Here is a 22,320-nt window from a genome sequence, read left to right as displayed (position 1 = left end):
ATTAATCTATTTATTACCACATTATTTAAAACTGTGGAAGAAAGCATACTTAATCCTGACCCCTAATCTTTTTTATTTTACAACTTTATTTTTGTTTCAGGCAAATAAAAAAAAAATCCTAATGTACATTCTTGAAGGATACAATCAACAAACACCTCAAAATCAAGGAAGCTATCTCCTCTGTTTCCCTATCGTTCCCACAGAAACTTAGATCAGAGTTCTCAAATGGAGTCATAAAACTTTCATTTGGGGTCACAAGCTAGGTGAGCTTTCCATAGGTGCATCATTATTCTGCAGTTCTGTGGGACTTACACAGTTGATAGCAATCATAGGGTCATAGCCACAAAAGCATCGGAAAGCTCTGACTTAGGTCCTATACATCTCCATATATGAACCCCTTCATCTCCTACTCCAATCCTAGTTCAAAATCCAACCCAACTCCCAAACTCCCACCACCACTATAACAGTGACAATTTTATCTGACCCCATCCCATCCATACTAGCAGCTACCAAACCAAACAGCAACCCCCAAACTTATTTTAAGATCAAGACAAAGCAGTTATATATCTACCCCTACAATATTCACCTTCCCTCCCCACCTCACTCATTTCACTTTTGTCACATCTGGGAGTATTTTCTGATCTGTGATTCAACCCAGCCCAGTCCGTTCTACAAATGCAATGTAGGGGGTGTCAAACTTCTTCAGGATTTGTCCATTCTATTCCTAAATATAATGATCAATTTATCAAATTGCATCAATTTTCTTCCCCCTCCATTCCACCAAGCTGGTCCCCCACACCCTCCCTCCATGCTTATGCTACTGGCACCTTTGTTGCCAGCAACAGAACCTCCTTATCAATGCTAATTCAGACTTCCTGTCCCGTAGGCCATCAGTTCTCATACCAAAAGTAATCCTGGCTTCCTTTGATAGACTCTTCTCATTATTTTCAATATTGCTTGGGCCACCATCTCCCAGTCATCCCAAATTTTTCTCACATGCTCACTACATGTGGAAAAAGAAACCTCACTGCCTGTATTCCCACCATCTCCATCTCCCTCATGCCCCTTTGCTATTACTGAAGGTGTTATACAGTATATGCCCTATGAATTCATTTAAACTACATCTGCCTGAGAGAAATTACCATTGAACACTTCTATCCATACTCAGCCTTGCTCTGCTGGCCATCCAGTGGGGAAGGCAACCAATCAATCCATACTCTTCTCCAGCAAAAATATCCACTTTGCTCTCCACTCATCAAGCTCCTATAAATTTTGGAAAGCACCCCTTGTGGTACCCTTTCACAGACTATTTAGTCTTCCGACCTTTGGTACCTCTTGCCTAACCCTTTTTTGGATTTCTAAGTTGAAAACATGGGACTTCAATTCCCTCCTTCTCCTCTAACTGTTGGAAAGACATTAATACTCCCTCTTAAAGGAAGTCACTAAACCACTCCCACCCATTGACTTTGAAGAGCCTGACATTTCCTTGATCCAAAGGGATGAAAATCTCATAGGACAGTTATTCCCCTCTGCTAACCCAGTCCCTTCCTTCTTTCATAACCTATTCCAAATCTTGAGAGCGAGTCCAAGAATCTGGCTCCAAACCAATGCAGTTCAACTATTAATAGCGTTGAATATTTTCCGATTGTCACCTTGATCATTTTTACTTCTATATCTTAAAGCCAATAATAAATGTGGCGCAGTGGTCAGAGCTACATCCTTAGCACCCTGAGGTTGTGGGTTCAAATCCCATGCCACTCCTTGTGACCCTAGGCAAGTCACCTCATCCCCCATTGCCCCAGGTACATTAGATAGAGTGTGAGCCCCCCTGGACAGACAGGGGAAAAATACTTAGATTATAAGTAGAATATAAATAAAATAAAAATATTACAACTAGAGAATGACACAGGGGCAAAGTTTGTCCCTGTCCCCGCAGGCACTGACCCATTCCTACCCCATCCCTGCAAGCTCCAACCCCATCCCAGCGAGCTCTGTCCCCATCCCTGTGGACTCTGTCTTCATTTGCCCAAGACTCGAACACTTATGATTTCATATTTATATCTTTTTCTTAAAGTATAAAAAGGGACAATATTCTGTCCAACTGTTTATAAATCACAAATACAGCCTTCCATTTTGATCTGGTTTTAGTACAACCTTCCCAAATATTCAGTTGCCTATGTTTTTACATCACCTGAGAAGGCAATTGGATTGTCTTTCAGACATGGGTGTAGAAGAGAACCTAAACTGTGTAGTGGATGAACAAGAAAAGAAGTGTCTATTAAATGTTAGAAATGTTCCTTGATGCCAGCAACAATAGATGAATCTGTTGCAGTAACAGTAAGATGTTTCAGCAGCTGGGCACACGATGGAAGGACGTTGTAGATGGCAGACAAGACACATATGATGCCATTTAACAGTAGTTAACTGAAATCCAAATGAAGTTTCTGCAGTTTTTTTTAATCACTGAATTCAATTGCCAGTTGTCTAAGATGTGTCAAGTTTTTACATACTGATACTAGTCTCAAGTTTTTAGAGAAGGATATGGGGACGTTTGTCCCGGCCCCATTCCCATAGGCTCTGTCGCCGTCCCCACCCCACAGGCCCTGTCCCCATGTCATTCTCTAATTACAACAACTTACCGTTCCATGACCATTGGCCTCAAAATAAACCCCAATGTCAAACTCCTGGGCCTTGTGGTGCAGGTGTTTTACTCCTGTTTTTGTACAATATACAGGAACCTACAAGCACAGAGAAAAGCAAAACTATGAATATATAGATATAGATATACCACATTAAAAATGCTACCCAACGCCCCCCCCCCCCCCCCAGATATTACTGGAAAATTTCAAGTTTTTTTTCTAACATTCTCTAAATCCAACCAGCACACACGGAAGGGGTTGAGGCACAAAAGTGTGCAGTAGTTATCATGAAAAGTAATGGCTACTGTTAATCACAAACAAATGAGGCAGACATTAGGTTATTGCATATTTTACCTATGGACAGAATCATAAACACTCAATAAGTAAGCTTTGTGTTAATGCACTGCTTTCCATACTTATCCAATGACCCCGTTTTAATCAAAACATTTGCATAATCCCATAATGAAAACAGCAGCCGATTGTTGCAGTTTTCCAGGTCTTGCCGCGTCTAGGTATGTAGAAATGACATTTCAGCGCACCCTGAAGAAAGTCAAAGCATGATGGCGGAAACGTTGGTTCTATCTGCCCAGATGCGTCGAGCCCCTGAAAACCTCAACAGTCCCGACACTAGTCACAGAAACCCAAGAGAACACAAAACAGCAGTTCTTCACTCCATTCTCTTCCTCCCCAATTCTCCAAAGCAGAAAACAGTTGTTAACAGTCAGCACTGGATCATGGCTGTCATTATGCAGTCTTAAGACACCAGTGCTCTCCATGGGTTTACAGTCTTACAGGAAGCCCACAAAGGAGCGTGCAGAGACTATGAATGCAGAGTGCAGTACTAGAAGTCCAGAGGGAAAGGAGCAGACTTGTGGTCGTGACTCCATTTGGAGTCCCAACCAACAATTTGGGAACCACTTGTGCCGATATACTACTACTATTAATTATTTCTATAATTATTCCAGACGGGATCCATCCCAGGATACTAAGGGAGCTCAGAGAGGTCCTGGCGAGTCCTATTAAAGACTTGTTCAACAAATCTCTGGAGACGGGAGTGATTCCTGGGGATTGGAGGAGAGCGGATGTGGTCCCTATTCATAAAAGTGGTCACAGGGATGAAGCAGGAAACTACAGGCCGGTGAGCCTCATTTCAGTTGTTGGAAAAATAATGGAAGTGTTGCTGAAAGAAAGGATAGTGTATTTCCTTGAATCTAATGGGTTACAGGATCCGAGGCAACATGGCTTTACAAAAGGTAAATCGTGCCAAACGAACCTGATTGAATTTTTTGATTGGGTGACCAGAGAGCTGGATCGAGGACATATGCTAGATGTAATTTACTTGGATTTCAGCAAAGCCTTTGATACAGTTCCTCATAGGAGGCTGTTGAACAAACTTGAAGGGCTGAAGTTAGGACCCAAAGTGGTGAACTGGGTCAGAAACTGGCTGTCGGACAGACGCCAGAGGGTGGTGGTTAATGGAAGTCGCTCGAAGGAAGGAAAGGTGACTAGTGGAGTCCCTCAGGGTTCGGTGCTGGGGCCAATCCTGTTCAATATGTATGTAAGTGACATTGCTGAAGGGTTAGAAGGAAAAGTGTGCCTTTTTGCAGATGATACCAAGATTTGTAACAGAGTAGACACTGAAGAGGGAGTGGAAAATATGAAAAAGGATCTGCAAAAGTTAGAGGAATGGTCTAATGCCTGGCAACTAAAATTCAATGCAAAGAAATGCAGAGTAATGCATTTGGGGATTAATAATAGGAAGGAACCGTATATGCTGGGAGGAGAGAAGCTGATATGCACGGATGGGGAGAGGGACCTTGGGGTGATAGTGTCCGAACTTTCAAGACTCAAAGTTGACAAAGCCATGGGGCCAGACAATCTACACCCCAGGGTACTCAGAGAGCTGAGTGAAGTTCTGGCTGAACCACTATCTGTACTCTTCAATCTTTCCATGCGCACGGGAAAAGTACCCCTAGACTGGAAAACAGCTAACGTAATTCCACTCCACAAAAAGGGATGCAGAACAGAGACAGGAAATTACAGACCGGTGAGTCTTACATCCATAGTGTGCAAACTCATGGAAACACTGATCAAACAGGAACTTGACAAAATTCTAGACGAAGAAAGTTTACGTGATCCACATCAACACGGATTTACCAGGGGAAGGTCCTGCCAATCTAATCTGATTGACTTCTTTGATTGGGTGACCAGACATCTGGATGCCGGTGAGTCCCTTGACGTGATATATTTGGACTTCAGCAAAGCTTTTGATAGCGTCCCACACCGCAGGCTGTTGAACAAACTAAAATCAATGGGATTAGGGGATACATTCACTACATGGGTAAAGGATTGGCTAGATGGTAGGCTTCAAAGGGTGATGGTAAACGGTACCCCCTCCAAAACGTCAGCAGTGATGAGTGGAGTACCTCAGGGCTCCGTCTTAGGGCCGATTCTATTTAATTTATTCATAGGAGATTTAACCCAAGGACTTAGAGGAAAAGTATCACTGTTTGCCGACGATGCCAAACTATGCAACATAGTTGGCAAAAGCAGTGTGCCTGACTTTATGACGCAGGACCTAAGACAGCTCGAGCAGTGGTCATCAACTTGGCAGCTAGGCTTCAATGCTAAAAAATGTAAAATAATGCATCTAGGCAAAAAAAATCCACACAGAACTTACACACTAAATGGTGAAACCTTGTCCAGGACCACGATGGAACGTGATTTAGGAGTGATCATTAGCGACGATATGAAGGCTGCCAATCAAGTAGAGAAGGCTTCGTCCAAGGCAAGACAAATGATGGGCTGTATCCGTAGGGGTTTTGTCAGCAGAAAACCTGAAGTAATAATGCCACTGTACAGATCCATGGTGAGACCTCATCTCGAGTATTGTGTTCAATTCTGGAGACCACACTACCGAAAAGATGTGTTGAGAATTGAGTCGGTTCAGCGAATGGCTACCAGGATGGTTTTGGGGCTCAGGGATCTCACGTATGAAGAAAGGTTAAAAAAACTGCGGATGTACTCATTGGAGGAGCGAAGACAGAGAGGAGACATGATTGAAACCTTCAAGTATATTACTGGGCGTATAGTGGTGAAAGATGATATCTTCAGTCTTATGGGGCCCTCGGTAACCAGAGGACATTCGCTGAAAATCAGAGGAGGGAAATTTCAGGGTGATGCTAGGAAGTACTTCTTCACCGAGAGGGTGGTCGATCATTGGAACGAGCTGCCTCAGCGGGTGATTGAGGCCAGCAGCGTGTTAGATTTCAAGAGGAAATGGGATATTCATGTGGGATCTCTAGGAGAGTAAGAATCAGGGAGAGGGTCACTGGTATGGGCAGACTCGATGGGCTATGGCCCTTTTCTGCCGTCAATTTCTATGTTTCTATGTTTCTATGAAGATCTAAAGGCGAAAAAACAGTGTGACAAGGCAGTGGCTGCTGCCAGAAGGATTCTGGACTGTATAAAGAGAGGCGTAGTCAGTAGAAGGAAGAAGGTGTTGATGCCCCTGTACAGGTCATTGGTGAGGCCCCACTTGGAGTATTGTGTTCAGTTTTGGAGACCGTATCTGGCGAAAGACGTAAGAAGACTTGAGGCGGTCCAGAGGAGGGCGACGAAAATGAAAGGAGGCTTGCGCCAGAAGACGTATGAGGAGAGACTGGAAGCCCTGAATATGTATACCCTAGAGGAAAGGAGAGACAGGGGAGATATGATTCAGACGTTCAAATACTTAAAGGGTATTAATGTAGAACAAAATCTTTTCCAGAGAAAGGAAAATGGTAAAACCAGAGGACATAATTTGAGGTTGAGGGGTTGTAGATTCAGGGGCAATGTTAGGAAATTCTACTTTACGGAGAGGGTGGTGGATGCCTGGAATGCGCTCCCGAGAGAGGTGGTGGAGAGTAAAACTGTGACTGAGTTCAAAGAAGCGTGGGATGAACACAGAAGATTTAGAATCAGAAAATAATATTAAATATTGAACTAAGGCCAGTTACTGGGCAGACTTGCACGGTCTGTGTCTTTGTATGGCCGTTTGGTGGAGGATGGGGAGGGCTTCAATGGCTGGGAGGGTGTAGATGGGCTGGAATAAGTCTTAACAGAGATTTCGGCAGTTGGAACCCAAGCATAGTACCGGGTAAAGCTTTGGATTCTCGCCCAGAAATAGCTAAGAAGAAAAAAAAAAAAAATTTAAAAAAAAATTAAAAAAAAAAAAAAAAATTTAAATTGAATCAGGTTGGGCAGACTGGATGGACCATTCGGGTCTTTATCTGCCGTCATCTACTATGTTACTATGCTACCAGATGCACGCAGCGCGGCACAGAGTCACAAAGAATAAGAAAACAGTCCCTGCTTGAAAGAGCTTACAATCTAAACAGACAGACAAACAGGATGTCATGGATACAGCTGGGTTGGAAGGCAGAGGAGTAGGGTTAAGGATCAAAAGCTATATCAAAAAGGTGGGTTTTCAGTCTGCCGAACATCTCAGCTGCTTACGTCACAGTAGAACAAAAGCCCCACTAGTAACTCACTGGCAAGAGTTACAGCATGCTCTGTCTGATCTTAGGTTTTTGGTTCTTAAAAAGTTTGAATGGGGTGGGGATATATCTCAATATTTGATGCACCAAGAGCAGAAGTTATTTTTTTACTTGGGGTACTGTGGCCCCGGGGGGTCTTAAAAGGGAAATTGAATGGACAGTTCAGTAATTTCTAAGAGGTGTGTTCCTCTGATGATATAAATTTGTATTAGCTGAAGATCACATGATCGGTTACAGCTCGTAGGTTGGGGAGCAATCGCTATTGGATCCTCTGGTCTCTCTCATGCGGTAGCTGCTGCTTAAGAAATTTTTTTTTATTTATTTAAGATATATTTTCTGATTTAGTTTGTTAGGTATGTTACTGGTACTGACTTCAGTATGTTTGGCTCCCTAGAGAAGAAATTTGTTCTTTCTCCTGAAGAAGCCAATCATGAAACATGAAATCGTATTGGGGAAGTAGGAGTTATATGAAGATCATGGACTACTGATGATTGAAGGAATGTTTTGAATACTTTTTTTTTGTTTTTGTTTTGGACACATTGTTTGGTCACTTTATTTGCACTATGGATATATATACTTTTTGGTTTTCTCACCTGGGGACCACAGCCAAGGTTTTCCATGACATCATTTCATTGAACCTAACCAAGGAGAAAATTCAACCTAACGTCTTCAGCTGTCTAAGATAAGTACTTATTTTTCTTGTTGCTAATTTCTGAGCAATGTGATATTATTTGGTTTTTCCCAGCTTGGCTGGATGGAGGGACTTGGTGCTATGATGTCCTAACATACTAACGCTACCTTGGCTGATATATGTCATACTGAGCACAATAAAAACTTTTTTTTACTGTATTTAATGATATTTAGTGAGATTTTTCTTTGTATTTGATTTTTGGTTTTTGAAAAATCTAAAATTGTTTTGAAGTAGAGTTTGTTTTCCTAATTTTTTGCTGTTGATCTCTTATGCAATGTCACACACCACCCTCAAACCCGAATTACAAGGCAACAACTTATATAGTAATTGTTCCAACCTAATTGCATATAGTTTTGTGGTTACATTTAAATAATAATAATAACAGTTTATATACTGCAGTACTATGAAGTTCTATGCGGTTTACAATGATTAGAAAGCTGCTACAAATTGAGTGGAGATTAGTGGCTAACAGTTTAAGAGATCATTTGTTATGGGAGAGATTGATGGGAGCGATTGTGCAGATCAGCTACCTAGGTACTTCAGGAACAAGTATGTTTTTAGGTGTTTCCTAAATTCACCATAGTTATTTGCATGCATAATTAGTTTTTCCAGGTCTTTGCCCCATAATGCTGCTTGGTAATGCATACATTGTACCCGGAAGCAACTTAGCCCTCTCCTTATATGATATTTCCTTTAAGTTTTCTCTTTTCACTGTCCGACATAAGCATGAAATACATACTTTTCTAATATTATAACAAACTAGTGTTTTAGCCCATTACATTAACGGGTGCTAGAGTAGATGTCTGTCTGTCTGTCTGTTTTTGTTTTTATTTGTCTCTCTCTCCTTGGACGCTGTCATTCTTTCTGTGTCTTTCCCTGGCCCCCTGTCTGTCTATCTTTATTTCTAACTCTATCCTCTTCCCTCAATCCTGCATGTGCCCTTTTTTCTTTCTCCTCCCCACTTCCTTCCAACGTCTGCTCCCCCTGTCCTCCACACTTCCATTAAGTGTCTGTCTCCCTCTCTCTACCCCTTCCATCTACTATTCATCCTCTGTCATGCTCCTTCCATTCACTGCCCTCTCTTCTTTTTCCATCCAGTGTCCGCCCTCTCTCTCTCTGTTCCATAAGGCCTCTCTCCATCTCCTCCTTTCTTTTCCCTTGGTCTGGCATATCTTCCTCCTTCCCTCCATGCCCTGCCATCTCTTCTTCCCTCCAAGCCATTCTGTCCCCCTCTGCTCCCTTTCCTCCTTAAACTACTTCATGGGGCAGCAGCAGCATTCACAATTCATTGCTGTTGCTGGCTTCAGGTCTTCCTCTCTGGCCGGTCCTGTCTTCATGAAAACAGGAAGTAGGCAGGACCGGCCAGAGAATAAGGCCTGAAGCCGGCAACAGCAGTGAATTGTAAACGCTGCTGCTGCCTGAAGCACCTGAGGCAGATGCTTCTCTCCCCTACCAGCCCAACCCCTGCTGACTCTGCGACTCTCCCAGCAAGATGATTTTAAGCACAAACCTCCCTCCAGCGTTGGCAGCCGCAACACGCTAAACAGGCTGATTCGCAGCTTTCTCCTGCCGTTGAGTCCCTCTGTCGCGTCACTGATGATGTCATCAGTGACGCGGCAGAGGGACTCAACTGCAGGAGAAAGCCGCGAAGCGGCCTGTTTAACGTGCTGCGGCTGCCAACGCTGGAGGGAGGTTTGTGCCAGTATGTGCAGAAGCGGTATGTCCCTCCCCGTCCAGTACCTGTGTGGCACTTTGTGCGGCGCATCCTCCCACGATCCTGAGTCGGCCACAGCGCTCGAGTGTGGGCCCTAACCGCGTATCCGCTCTGCCTGCCACGGACCTATGGATCACGGAACACGCAGGCAGGAGTGCGCATGCGCGGCTAGCGTTTTATTATATAGGATGTAAGTTTTCCTACTACAAAAACTAATTTTCCAAAAACTCTTATTACATATTCTAGTCGTAACTTAGGTATAGATTTAAAAAGTACAAGCTCCAAACTCTCACTGCTAGACTAGACTGAACTCTGAGGATTTTCTTAGAGATCAGACTCCATAGGTGGCCCTTGAGGGGAGGAATGCTGGCCTAGTGCCTAACCCTCAGTAAGCTTGGTTCTAAGAGAGAGGTTGGTAGAGGCTCAGCATTAGATCGTTTTCACAGCAACCTGTGAACTGCATATATAATTAGCATATTTTTGCTTGAGGAGACAGCTGTTGACTAAAAGGTTTCTCTGGATCTGTTTAGGCCCTTTTAGAGACTTTGGAGAGTAGTAAGTGGCAGAAAGGCCTGGAAAACTGAACTCTGACTCCATAGGTGATCCTTGAGGTTAATTCCCTCTCGCCCACCCCAAGGCGGAGCTTTTTTGGCTCTTCAGCCAACCAGGAACAGGGCATTGCTTTGGTAGGATTTTTCTGTTCTTTCTTTTTTCTTCCAGGTATAAAGTACTCCTGCAACCACAGAATGGCTGGGGGAAACATCATGTCACCAAAGCTGTCGCTCAGGTTACAGCTTCTGTCCTCTCCACTCCACCTCACAATCGCATACAGACGCAGGAAAGCGCTTGCGTGAAGTTACAGCAGTGAGGCGGGCAATGTTCCAGAACAATGGTAACATACTGAGGGCCTCAAAATAGTACCTGGTGGGCCGTGAGTTTGAGATCACTGCTTTAGAGGAAAGGCAGGAGAGGGGAGATATGATAGAGATGTTTTAAATATCTAAATGGCATAAATGCGCATGAGTCGAGTCTGTTTCATTTGAAAGGAAGGGCATAGGATGAAGTTAAGAGGTGACAGGCTCAGGAGTAATCTAAGGAAATACTTTTTTACAGAAAGGGTGGTAGATGTGTGGAAATGCCTCCTGGAAGAAGTGTTGGAGACAGAGACTGTGTCTGAATTCAAGAAGGCATGGGATCTCTTAGAGAGAAGAAGAGATAATGGCATTTTTGTGAGTAAGCAAGAAGTTGAACTGTTGTGCAGATATTGAGCTGTTTTCTCTTAATTGTATATGTAACTAGCTGATGCCCCGGCGTTGCACGGGTATTTAATTATAGCAATAACACTGTAAATGGATTCAAATAAAGATACTTTATAGTGGTGAATGAAAGTATTTTTTTACAGCTTAATAAAAAGTACAATATTCAAATTATAATGTGAAATATTTGACAAAATGAATACAATACAACACACACAAAACGTGATTATAAACAACATTTTTAGTTTCACCTCCTGGAGCAAGAACATATAAATTCTTGGGTGAACCCACCCTTGAGCAAGCAACATAGAGTTGTGGGCCGCGAGACCCCCAGAACATATCACCCCAGGTAGTGAGGGATCTGCATACCAAGTTTCATTCAAATCGGTCAAGCCGTTTTTTAAATACTGTGAGAATGGCAGCTTTTTACATTTTTTCCATTGACATGAATGGGTGAAATCTGATTTTCTGTTTGTAGCTCCGCCCACGTGTGTAGGAGGGCCGCGAGACCCACAGAACATATCAACCCAGGTAGTGAGGGATCTGCATACCAAGTTTCGTTCAAATCGGTCAAGCCGTTTTTGAATTACTGTGAGAATGGCAGCTTTTTACATTTTTTCCATTGACATGAATGGGTGAAATCTGATTTTCTGTTTGTAGCTCCGCCCACGTGTGCAGGTGGGCCGCGAGACCCACAGAACATATCAACCCAGGTAGTGAGGGATCTGCATACCAAGTTTCGTTCAAATCGGTCAAGCCGTTTTTGAATTACTGTGAGAATGGCAGCTTTTTACATTTTTTCCATTGACATGAATGGGTGAAATCTGATTTTCTGTTGGTAGCTCCGCCCACGTGTGCAGGAGGGCCGCGAGACCCCCAGAACATAGCACCCCAGGTAGTGAGGGATCAGCATACCAAGTTTAGTTCAAATCGGTCCCACAGCTTTTTATATTTTTCCCATTGACTTGAATGGGTGAAATCTGAAGTTCTGTTTGTAGCTCCGCCCACGTGTGCAGTTGGGCCGCGAGACCCCCAGAACATATCATCCCAGGTAGTGAGGGATCTGCAAACCAAGTTTCGTTCAAATCGGGCAAGCCGTTTTTGTGTGATCGCGGCACATACATACATACATCCGATTTTATATATATAGATGTTTAAATGATTGCGTGTGAGGGCTCCTTTTACAAAGCTGCATTAGGGCTTTAACGCACGAAATAGCGCTTGCTGAATTGCCGCTCGTTCTAGACCAGTGGTTCCCAAACCTGTCCTGGGGGACCCCCAGCCAGTCAGGTTTTCAAGATATCCCTAATGAATATGCATGAGAGAGATTTGCATACCTGTCACTTCCATTATATGCAAATCTCTCTCATTTGGGAACCACTGTTCTAGACCTTAACGCCAGTATTGAGCTGGAGTTAGTTCTAGCCGTGTAGCGCGCGGTAATATCCTGCGTGCGCTAAAAACGCTAGCGCACCTTAGTAAAAGGAACCCTAAGTGTACCATTAATGCTGGAAAGAAGATAAGTTAACGAAGGTGTTAATTGAAATTCTTGGAAGAGGGGCACACAAGAACAGCACAGTACAGTAAAGTCATCATTTACACAGTTCAACAAAAACTGGCCCTGGCTTCTTCCAGAGAGAATTCTTTTGGCCTGAGAGAGCCCACAAGCAAATTAAGAATGGGGGTTTTGTAGAGGCCTTAATGAAGTATCCAAGTTGTCTGTGGTGAATTCTACCCCTACGTGCACAGAATATTTATTTTCAAGCCATGGCGACAGCTGTTTTGCAAAACTCTGAAATTTCACTAATCCTCCCACCTGGGGTTCCAAAAGAGTGAATGAATCAAGCCCCATATTAATTATTTAAAGATAAATTCTGAAAAAAGTTATTAAATTACCTTCATGGTCTCTTCAAGATATCGTGTAGAACTTCCATTTGCATAAGCAGTTTGTATAACTGCCATCTTTAAATTTAATCCAACCTTGCAGAAATGAAAAAATTAAAAATATTAATCTGAAAGGTGTCAAGATATAAAAAATTCACAGTAAACACACATACACAAGCAGAGAAGCATGAAACCTGATTACTGCTTGCCCACCACTGTGCTTATCCCAGGTTTTTCTGAATTCTGATGTTTGTCTCCACCATGAGGCCAATTCACACATCTACCATTTTTATAAAAAATAGCATAATATGGGGCAAATGTGTGAGGCAGGGATTAAACCAAGGTACCATATTATACATCAGATGAGAAGTCTGTTCCGCTGACCCTTGCTATTACTTTCAGAAACTATCTCTTCTCACTGGAACCTAACTAAAGTTGAGATGTAAATTAAGGTATTTCTGTCCCACAGACCAAGCCACATTAGCTGCATATTTCTAAAGAGTAGTCATCCTATTTGAACAGATAGCACCTTGTCTCTCAATCACATATAACTGTCGCTGGATTTTGGTGGGTGTAGCAGTAGTAACACCAAAGATAATTACTTTAAAAGAGTCTTGTTACAAATAGGACTCTTTAGAAAGTTATATTTACAGAAAGTCTTTTTTTTTTTTGCAACATTTTTCCCCATAATAAAGGGCCCTTTTGCTAAAGCTTATTGTGCACTGACAGAATTAGCGTGCACTAAATGCTAAAAAGCCCATAGATACAACAGGCTTCCTGGCATTTAGCATGCGCTAATACCATTAAAAGGGCCTCAACGCGAGTTAATTCCTGTATTTTTCACATTATATTTCAACGAACTTGTGTGGGGGGGGGGGGTGTGCAAAGAGGTATATTCTAGAACAGTCTCTCTCAAACTTTTTTAGCTCTGGCACACTAAGTGGAGCAAATGTTTTTCGCGGCACATTATAATTGAAATTATAAAGTTACAAAACCAACAAAAAATTAAATTTGAGAGTTATTTATTTAAAAGTTCAAGCTATGTATGGGTAATTGTAACAATGGTGAAACTACAGTAGATAGAACAGAACTGCTAATCAATGCAATGCTTGTGCTTGAGTCCAAATTAACTCAAAACGTGGCTCGGTATTCGACAAGCAAACACACATTTCATCATCCACCATCTGCAGTCGTTCTCTTTTCTTTTCTTTTTTTTTTTATTCTTTATTCATTTTAAAACTTTCATCAAGTGTACAAATATTCATAATAAACACAATTAGTCTGAGCACTTGAACATCTTATCATTATAATTTATAAGTAGAAATGTAACCCTCACCCCACCCTCCCTCAAATCCCTCTATTCATTATAAGATCATATATTTGAAACCCTCCCCCCTTCCAATACTAAATGGTGTATAATTAATAGAAAAATGGCATCTAATCATGACAGAAAGATGTTAATGGCTCCCATATTTTAATAAAATTTTTGTAATTTCCATTCTGTACCGCTATTGCTCTTTCCATTCTATATATGTGACATACTGAATTCCACCAAAACTTAAAATTAAGCCTACTATGATCTTTCCAGTTCTTAGTAATATGTTGGATGGCAAAATCATTAAAAGTTTGTTGTTACACGCTGATATCTGACTCTTTTTCCTCATGGACATTCCAAATATCACAGTATCAATTTAGTTTCTGTCAGAGCTAAAAATCCATGTTTGCAAAGATAAGATCCAAACAGTAATAAAGCCTTGATTGCTTTGTTGCTCAAGTTAGGATAAATACTGCATAAAAAACTAAAAACTAAAAGAGAGGCCTATCATTGGTAGAACATCTTTTGCATACTGAAGATCAGTTATGACCTCTCAATGATCTCACATCCCAGTTGGGATGTCTGTGGGGAGATACGTTTGCATATTGCCAATTGCCAAGTTATGCACTATCTTGTATCCCTTCCAAACCCTCCACTAAGCCACTCAGTGGGTGGAAGGGTTCATATGTTCTTTGCAGGAGTGGCCGTCTTTAATACATCTGTGTCAGCACACATTTTGAGAGACCCTGTTCTAAAAGGAAGCTCCATTAGTTTTCTGCAGAATTCTTCAGAAGGAAAAGCCAACGCATAATATTACATAAGACACTGAAATAAATTTCAACTTAAAATTACTCACTACCTTTATTAGAAGTTCTTTAAGGAAAGTGCTGATCAAAGTAGCAATTTTATCACCATCAAGAAGATGAAATTGACCAGCACTATCGATGTAATAATACACAATTCTGTCTGCATCACCATCAAAAGAACAGCACTTCTCGTTAGGGTTCATTTCCATTCCTAGATTGAAAAAGAATAATCCAAAGCCATGATTACATTGGGGGGAAGGAATTCTCCCTCCCCCCCCAAAAAAAAGGGAACAATACAAACCACCACACATAGCAGCAGATACTCAAAACAAGGTGAGCTCGGTAAAAATAACAAAGATTTTATAATTGGCTATGGGGTCCTTTTATTACGGTGCCTGCGAGTGCTGCTGGCCCGACACTCCTCTGCCGGAAGGTATTTATGGTTGCGGTCGGTGGGGATCAGTTGGGAGGGAAGGATGGAGGGTCAGCGGGGGTTCGGCTGCGCGGTGGCGGTTGCTCAAGGGTTCTGCTGCACGAGGGATGGGAGGGAGGGAAGGACGGAAGCTGGGCAAAGGGTTATGATGCACGAGGGATGGTAGGGATGGAGGGATAGAAAGATGCTGCAGAGGGAAGGCAGAAGGGGATGGGTGAGATGGGAGGAAAGATGTTGCACATGTGGGGGAAAGGAAAGAGGAAGGATTGGGGTGAAGGAGAGGAAGGCAGAGATGATCATGTACATCCTGAAAAAAAGACCTCGTGCCTTTTTCAGGGAAACACAGTAGTTTAACGAGGATCATCCCAGTCCCTAACTTTAGGCACCATTTATTGGATTTTCCCATGTATATTTACATATATGTGTAAACACAGACATACCAGCCATATTCAGCTACTACAGGAGTGATTCTCTAACTAGGCATCTATATATAGGTGCTGAAAGGGTGCCTAATTGGCCTTTATAGAATACTAGCACATGTATATATGTGCATAAGCAAGTACTTATATTGGCCACCAATGCATACCCTGGGGAGGTTTCTGCTGAACTTTCACAAAGTCCGCTCCACAGGCACAGTTGAGTTTGCCTTTTGTCCCATCATTGAAAAGCTCAATCAGACACTCCTTTTGGAGGTAGTTCTCAATCTCCTTCAGCTTTAGAGCGCCTATACCATTGGCACCGTCTACTTTCACGCCTCTTGGCGTATCGCCGTAGCTGGAAGCCTTGAGACATGTTTGAGAAAAAGGAGACACAAATTCACACAGTGCATATTAATTCACTTTTTGAGCCGTTTTGGAATTGCTTGTGCCAAAACTGAGACAGGAAAACACATAATATTAACAAGATGTTTTATATGTACTACTTCTTATACATTTCATTTATTTAGCATTATCTGTATTTACAGATATGCATTTTAAGTTAGTTTAGACACTGCCTACCGTTCAGTCAATTCCTTTTCAATATAGAAGCTTCAAGAAAGCTTGGATTCAGAAACCAACTTTTTCCCATCAGCTGGATTCAGGCGATCACTGCAGAACAAATCAAACAGGGAAGACTGCCTAGTCCTACAAGAGCCCGGAAAGGGTACAGGTAGCTCTCAACAACCTAATGTGCTATTTACAATAGTCACACTTGGGGCAAGTGCCTCCAAAAGGGTTCATTTTGCACACAACAAGACAGTAATGAATCGGACACATAAACAAGACATGTTGAGTACGATCTCATCCTCTCTAATCTAATCTCCGAGGCAATGTCTCCATGAGTTAATTTTAGCCATAAAGTAGGGAAGAATCCACCAAGCCCAACCGGGGCTGTGCACAAGTCTTTATTGACATACGTATGGGTCTAGCACACATTTATCAATAAAGACTTTATAATAGAACTTTATGGCTTTGATCTTCCTTGTGCACAGCCTCAGTTGGGCTCGGTGGATTCTTTCCGACTTATTGGACTTTATTTCATATCCATGGGGACTAGATTTTCAGGGTTTTCTTTCCTTCTATCTTAGTTTTGGCCAGATAGTTTAGGGAGATAATTTCCAGAGTATGTGTTCAAGTTAAATTTATTTGATATACAGTGGTGCCTCGCATAAAGAACACCTCGCACAGCGAACACTGCACACAACGAACTTCATGTCATGATTCATACAACGAACTTCGTTTCACACAACGAAGTCGCCCGAGCTTCCACGATCGCTGCCGATGTATTGCATCCTTCCGCGCAGGCACTGCAGGCAGTCGTTAGTCACTGCGCTTAACTTAAGCACGTATCGCGGCAATCGTTCTTCATTACGAATTAAATCACGCACGCACGTATCACAGCAGTCGCCCTTTTAAGATAAACTCAATATTTTTTATAGATCATGGCTTCTAAAAAAAAGCAGGAAGGTGATTTCTGTTGAAATGAAACGGGAAATAATTAGAAGGAGTGAATGTGGGGTAAAACAGTGTGACCTCGTCAAAGAGTTTGGCCTCAGCAAGACCACCATTTTCACCATTTTGACAAATTTATCTTTTTTTATGTCATCTTAGCATATTTTATGCTGCAGAACGAATTATTTTTTTTAACATGTATTGTTATGGGAAAACGCGTTTCACATAACGAACTTTTCGCATAACGAACTTGCTCCTGGAACGAATTAAGTTCGTTGTGTGAGGCACCACTGTATTTATCTAAGTGGTTTACAATACAATAAAATGAGGGAAGGGGAGATTACTTACAAAACAAACTGTACATATCCTCTACAATACCATAGGGATGAAACAAGAGGAAAGGACACAATATCAGAGGGGAAAAAATCAGGAAGGAAAAAGACAGAAATAGGCACCTACCAATTCCAGCTCTTGCCATTGGAGTCCATGGAATCAGCCTTGACTGTACAACTTATTTATTCCATTTTCTATACCGTTCTCCCAAGGGAGTTCAGAACAGTTTACACAAATTTATTCAAGCATTTTTCCCCGTCTGTACTGGTGGGCTCATAATCTACCTAATGTACCTGGGACAATGGGGGGGATTAAAAGACTTGCCAAGGATCACAAGGAGCAGGGTGGGTTTGAACCCACAACCCAAGGGTGCTGAGGCTATAGCGTTAACCACTGCATCACTCTAGAAATCAAAATGTTATAAAAGTGAGCCAAGTATAGGACAATGAAGCCATTGTGACATCACTGATGAGGCTGGCTCTTTGGCATTGGTGGAAGGAGGCATTATGATGTCACAATACCAGCTCTGGTTATCAGAGGCTGAAGCTTTTCACACTATTTATTCATTTAATTTTCTATACTGTTATCCCAGGGGAGCTCAGAACAGTTTACATGAATTTATCCAGGTACTCAAGCATTTTCCCCTATCTGTCCTGGTGGGCTCACAATCTATCTAATGTATTTGGGGCAATGGGGGGATTAAGTGACTTGCCCAGGATCACAAGGGGCAGTGTGGGTTTAAACCCACAACCTCAGGTTGCTGAGGCTGCGCCACACTCTCCCTTCATGAGCCTTAGATAGGAATTGTTTTAGGTTATTTTTTTTTTATTTTGTTTTATATTGCATGACAGTTTATTATTTTGTGACGCCCAGGTTGTGAAATATCATTGCTTGTCAATATCTTTCAGAAACAAATTTAAGCTGCTTTGTATTGTGCATACATTATTATGGGAACAAGAACCATTGTATCTGATTAGATGGACATCTTTATATACACCAACAAGATATCTCAGATCCATGCAGAGCTACAGATTAGTCAATGCTCCATTTTCCAAAATACACTGGGCCATTACAAGAAAGAGCCCAGCCCAGGCAAGAGGCGGGAGTTTGCATTCACCCTTACAACGAGCAGAAGGGATAAGGACCGTGCTTGGGAGGAAGGGCGGACGGATGCCGCTTTCAGCATGGGGGTGCTTTGCGGTTCTTGCGGGGGGGCGTTCGCGGGGGGGGGGTTGCGATGCCGGTTCGAGGGGGTGCGATGCCGGTTAGAGCGGGGGGAGGGGGTGATGGAGCAGCGCCGGTAGCCTTGGGGGGGGGGGGGGGTTGGTGGAACAAATTGTTCAAGTTTCCATTATCTTCTATGGGGAAAGTTGCTTTGATATACGAGTGTTTTGGTTTAAGAGCATACTTCTGGAACAAATTATGCTCTTAAACCAAGGTACCACTGTAGTTCTAAAACAGTCAAACAAGTCTTGTCCTGTTGTTGTATCTTTCAATGGTTCCAATGACAAAAAAAACTCTGGTTAACAATGTTTGGTCTCATAAGCCACATAAAATTGGTTATCTAGTTTAGCTGCTTGAGTGGCCAGGAGGCCGTAGTATAGTTTTTTTTCCATTTTACTTCTTTGATCGAGGGGTGTGTGTTTCTCTATGTCTGATTGTGGTGGTTTGGATGAGGCGGTTGTTCAGGTAGGTTGGGCTGTCTCCGTTTAAGGCTTTAAATAACATACAGTAGAATTTAAATAGTCTTCTTTCTTGGATTGGTAGCCAATGTGAGTTGACGTATGCTTCTGTAATATGGTCGTATTTTCTCAATGAGTAGATGAGTCTCAGAGCTGTATTTTGGATGGTTTGTAGTTGTTTAGTCATTGTAGCAGGGCAGGGGAGGTAGAGGATGTTGCAGTAATCTAACAGATTTAGGATTAGGGATTGTACTATAAGCTTGAATTGTTTTTTCAAATAATTTCCTGACTTGTCTTAGGTTTCTCATCACTGCAAAGGATTTCTGTATTGTTTTATTGATTTGCGGTTGCATGGTGCAGCATCGGTCTATAGTCATTCCTAGTAGTTTTATGGTAGTTTGAATGGGATAGTTGATTGTGTTAATTTCTATATTGGTTATGGTTGGGACTTTGTCGTTTTCGAGGATGAATTTAGTTTTGTCTGCGTTGAGTTTCAGCCCTCATCCAGCCCTTAGAGAGGGTGGGTGAGGGGTAGGAAGGAAGAGATTTAAAGTACCTAAGGCCTACCGGGCTGTCTGAACTGACAACAATGCCAAATCTTTCTTTAAAATAATTATTATTATAATAAAGGCCAAACTGCTCAAAATAAAAATTATTTTGGAACACAGGATGCTTCACTGCTGGTTCTGTGCAAGTAGAGGGTACATGACCCGTAGGTGATTGCTAGCACATCTTAAGAGCTCAGACACACTGAGCTTTATTTATTTATTTTTTTTAAATTCTTTATTCATTTTACATCTTACAACAAGTGTATCATAAAATAAAATTTAAACTTGTACAATATTACTTGATTCTCTATCAATTTAACTTAAATCATAATATTTAAACCCTCCCTCCCAACCCTACTAATTCATATGTAGTACATATATCATATCATTAATGTAATTCTACTGGAAACGCCCAAATATTTTCTTTATTGTAATCCGTGGCTATGTTACATCTGCTGCGATATTGAATGTATTGTAACTCTTCACTGTTACTTGTAATCTACTCTTCTCCTGTAATGTAATTCTACTGGAAATGTCCAGATATCATCTTTATTGTAATCCGCCTAGAACCGTAAGGCACAGGCGGAATAGAAATCCCTAATGTAATGTAATGTAATGTAATATATTATATATTCTGTCCTATTAATCTAATCATTTAATATCAAATCAGAAATCCCAACCCCCCATACTGAGCTTTATTCAGTAAAATCTGTCTCTCACTCAACAGGGGCCGCTGCTACTAAAGTTCCTTAATTTCATGAAATAAACTATATTCTCTGTTTCAGGTTCAATTTCATTTTGGAAACTGCTCAAGTTCTTGGGGAGCTCAAATATTCACCAGATTAAATTAATGGGTCTATAGATGATTTACCTGTTTACATAGCTCTGCAAAAGCCTTGGTGAGTTTTTGGTAGTACCCTTTCACGGTTGAGGTTCCATACTGCTCTCTCGTATTTCGACAACAGACAATATAATGCAACTGGGGTGTCGTTACTAGACCATAATCTAGCAGGGCATAACAACAACAACAAAAAGGTTCAAAATCTTTTAAATGCGAAATTAAAAAAGACATGATACTGCAACTTAGCCCAAGGGCCCGGCTACTCGGACTTAAAAGGGGTCTATTCCACATACCAAAATAACCCCCTCTTCTAAGAAAACTGCAATAGCAGTTTTTAGCGCAGTGAGCCACGCTGAATGGCCCGCGCTGCTCCCGACGCTCATAGAATTCCTATGCGCGTCGGGAGCAGTGCGCGGCTCTCTGCACTACAAACTGCTAATGCAGTTTCGTAGAAGAGGGGGTAAATGGTGCATGAAGTCAGGGTGGAATATCTTAGAATGTTAAAAATAAAAAAGCAAAACACCATACCCCAAAAACGTTATTCACAGAGAACTCCCTCCTCAGAAATAGCACGTTTTAATTTTTTTCAAACATGCACACCATCGTGTGGTCACTAATAAAATGCTGATATATTTTACAGGCTTCTTGTGATAATCTACTGAACCCACCTATAGTATACATGTGCAAAGGGCAATTTTCACAGACTGGATGAAAGGCACATTTTTCATTTATTCATCCTTTATTTACAAATTCTTAGCCCACGCTATCAGACTTTTGAGGCAGGAAACAACAAACACATTCATAATAAGACCATAAAATATAGAAACATTATCATGCTATGGGAGGATACGAATATTGAAGGGCTGCCCCGAGGAAGACACTTTGCAAAATGAGGCCTGTATAGGGAACATAATCTCCAATGCAATAAAGTGCGACATTACAACTGAACATATAGTATGACTACTATATAGTTAAGAAAACAGTGATGTTCTAGCAACCTCGCTACGCTCATGTCGCCCCTCTCCTCAAGTCACTTCACTGGCTCCCTATCTGCCATCGCACACAGTTCAAGATCTTATTCCTGACCTGCAAGTGTGTTCTTTCTGCTGCCCCTCAATATCTCTCCTCGCTTCTCTCTCCTTATACACCTCCCAGAGAACTCCGTTCCTCAGATATGTCACTCTTAACGTTAACCTTCTCCTCCACTGGCTCACAAGAACTGGCGCAGGCATTGAGGAAGCAGTGCAGGGCCGGCTGGATGCTGGCAGGATCGCTCCTGCCCTGCACCGCTGGCCGTGATTAGGCAGGAGGCAGCCGGCAGCCATCCAGGAAGGAGCTGCAGGTACGGGGGACTCTGCGGCTGACCTTCCAATGGGGCGGCTTATCTACGATGTCTTTAGATAGGCTGCCCCCTTATAATAATAATAACTTTATTCTTCTATACCGCCAGGGATTGTAAAACCCATGTATAAGCCGTGGCCTATACATGGGGAAATATGGTAATAAGAACATTCTTTTTTTCTTTTAACACAGAAGTACAATGCAATGCAAAGCAAAAAGAACTTCTACTCTACAAAGTCCCATATGAGTTCTCTGCCGTTTACAATTACAAAGAAGTCGGGCATGCCCAGGAAACTATAATTTTCCTTAACTACTGTATAAATTGGCAGCACATCATTAAGGTAAAAATTAAAAAGATAAATTTTAAG

At 41.9% G+C, this 22,320-nt stretch overlaps 1 protein-coding gene across 1 annotated transcript in view; it reads right to left on the bottom strand.

Moving 5' to 3' along the window:
* PGM3 (phosphoglucomutase 3) overlaps nucleotides 1-22,320 on the bottom strand; it is a 57,063-nt gene that overhangs the window by 19,690 nt on the left and 15,053 nt on the right. Inside the window, exons 5-9 of the mRNA XM_033939427.1 lie at nucleotides 20,642-20,775; nucleotides 15,863-16,058; nucleotides 14,897-15,054; nucleotides 12,735-12,818; nucleotides 2,640-2,738 (exon numbers count right to left, since the gene is read on the bottom strand). Coding sequence (XP_033795318.1) covers nucleotides 2,640-2,738; nucleotides 12,735-12,818; nucleotides 14,897-15,054; nucleotides 15,863-16,058; nucleotides 20,642-20,775 — 671 coding nt within the window. The remainder of the gene's footprint in view (nucleotides 1-2,639; nucleotides 2,739-12,734; nucleotides 12,819-14,896; nucleotides 15,055-15,862; nucleotides 16,059-20,641; nucleotides 20,776-22,320) is intronic.

This window comes from Geotrypetes seraphini, chromosome 3, assembly GCF_902459505.1.
Source record: "Geotrypetes seraphini chromosome 3, aGeoSer1.1, whole genome shotgun sequence".
NCBI lineage: Eukaryota > Metazoa > Chordata > Amphibia > Gymnophiona > Dermophiidae > Geotrypetes > Geotrypetes seraphini.
Note: the sequence above shows the minus strand (reverse complement) of the source record. Positions and strands in the feature narration are given on the sequence as shown.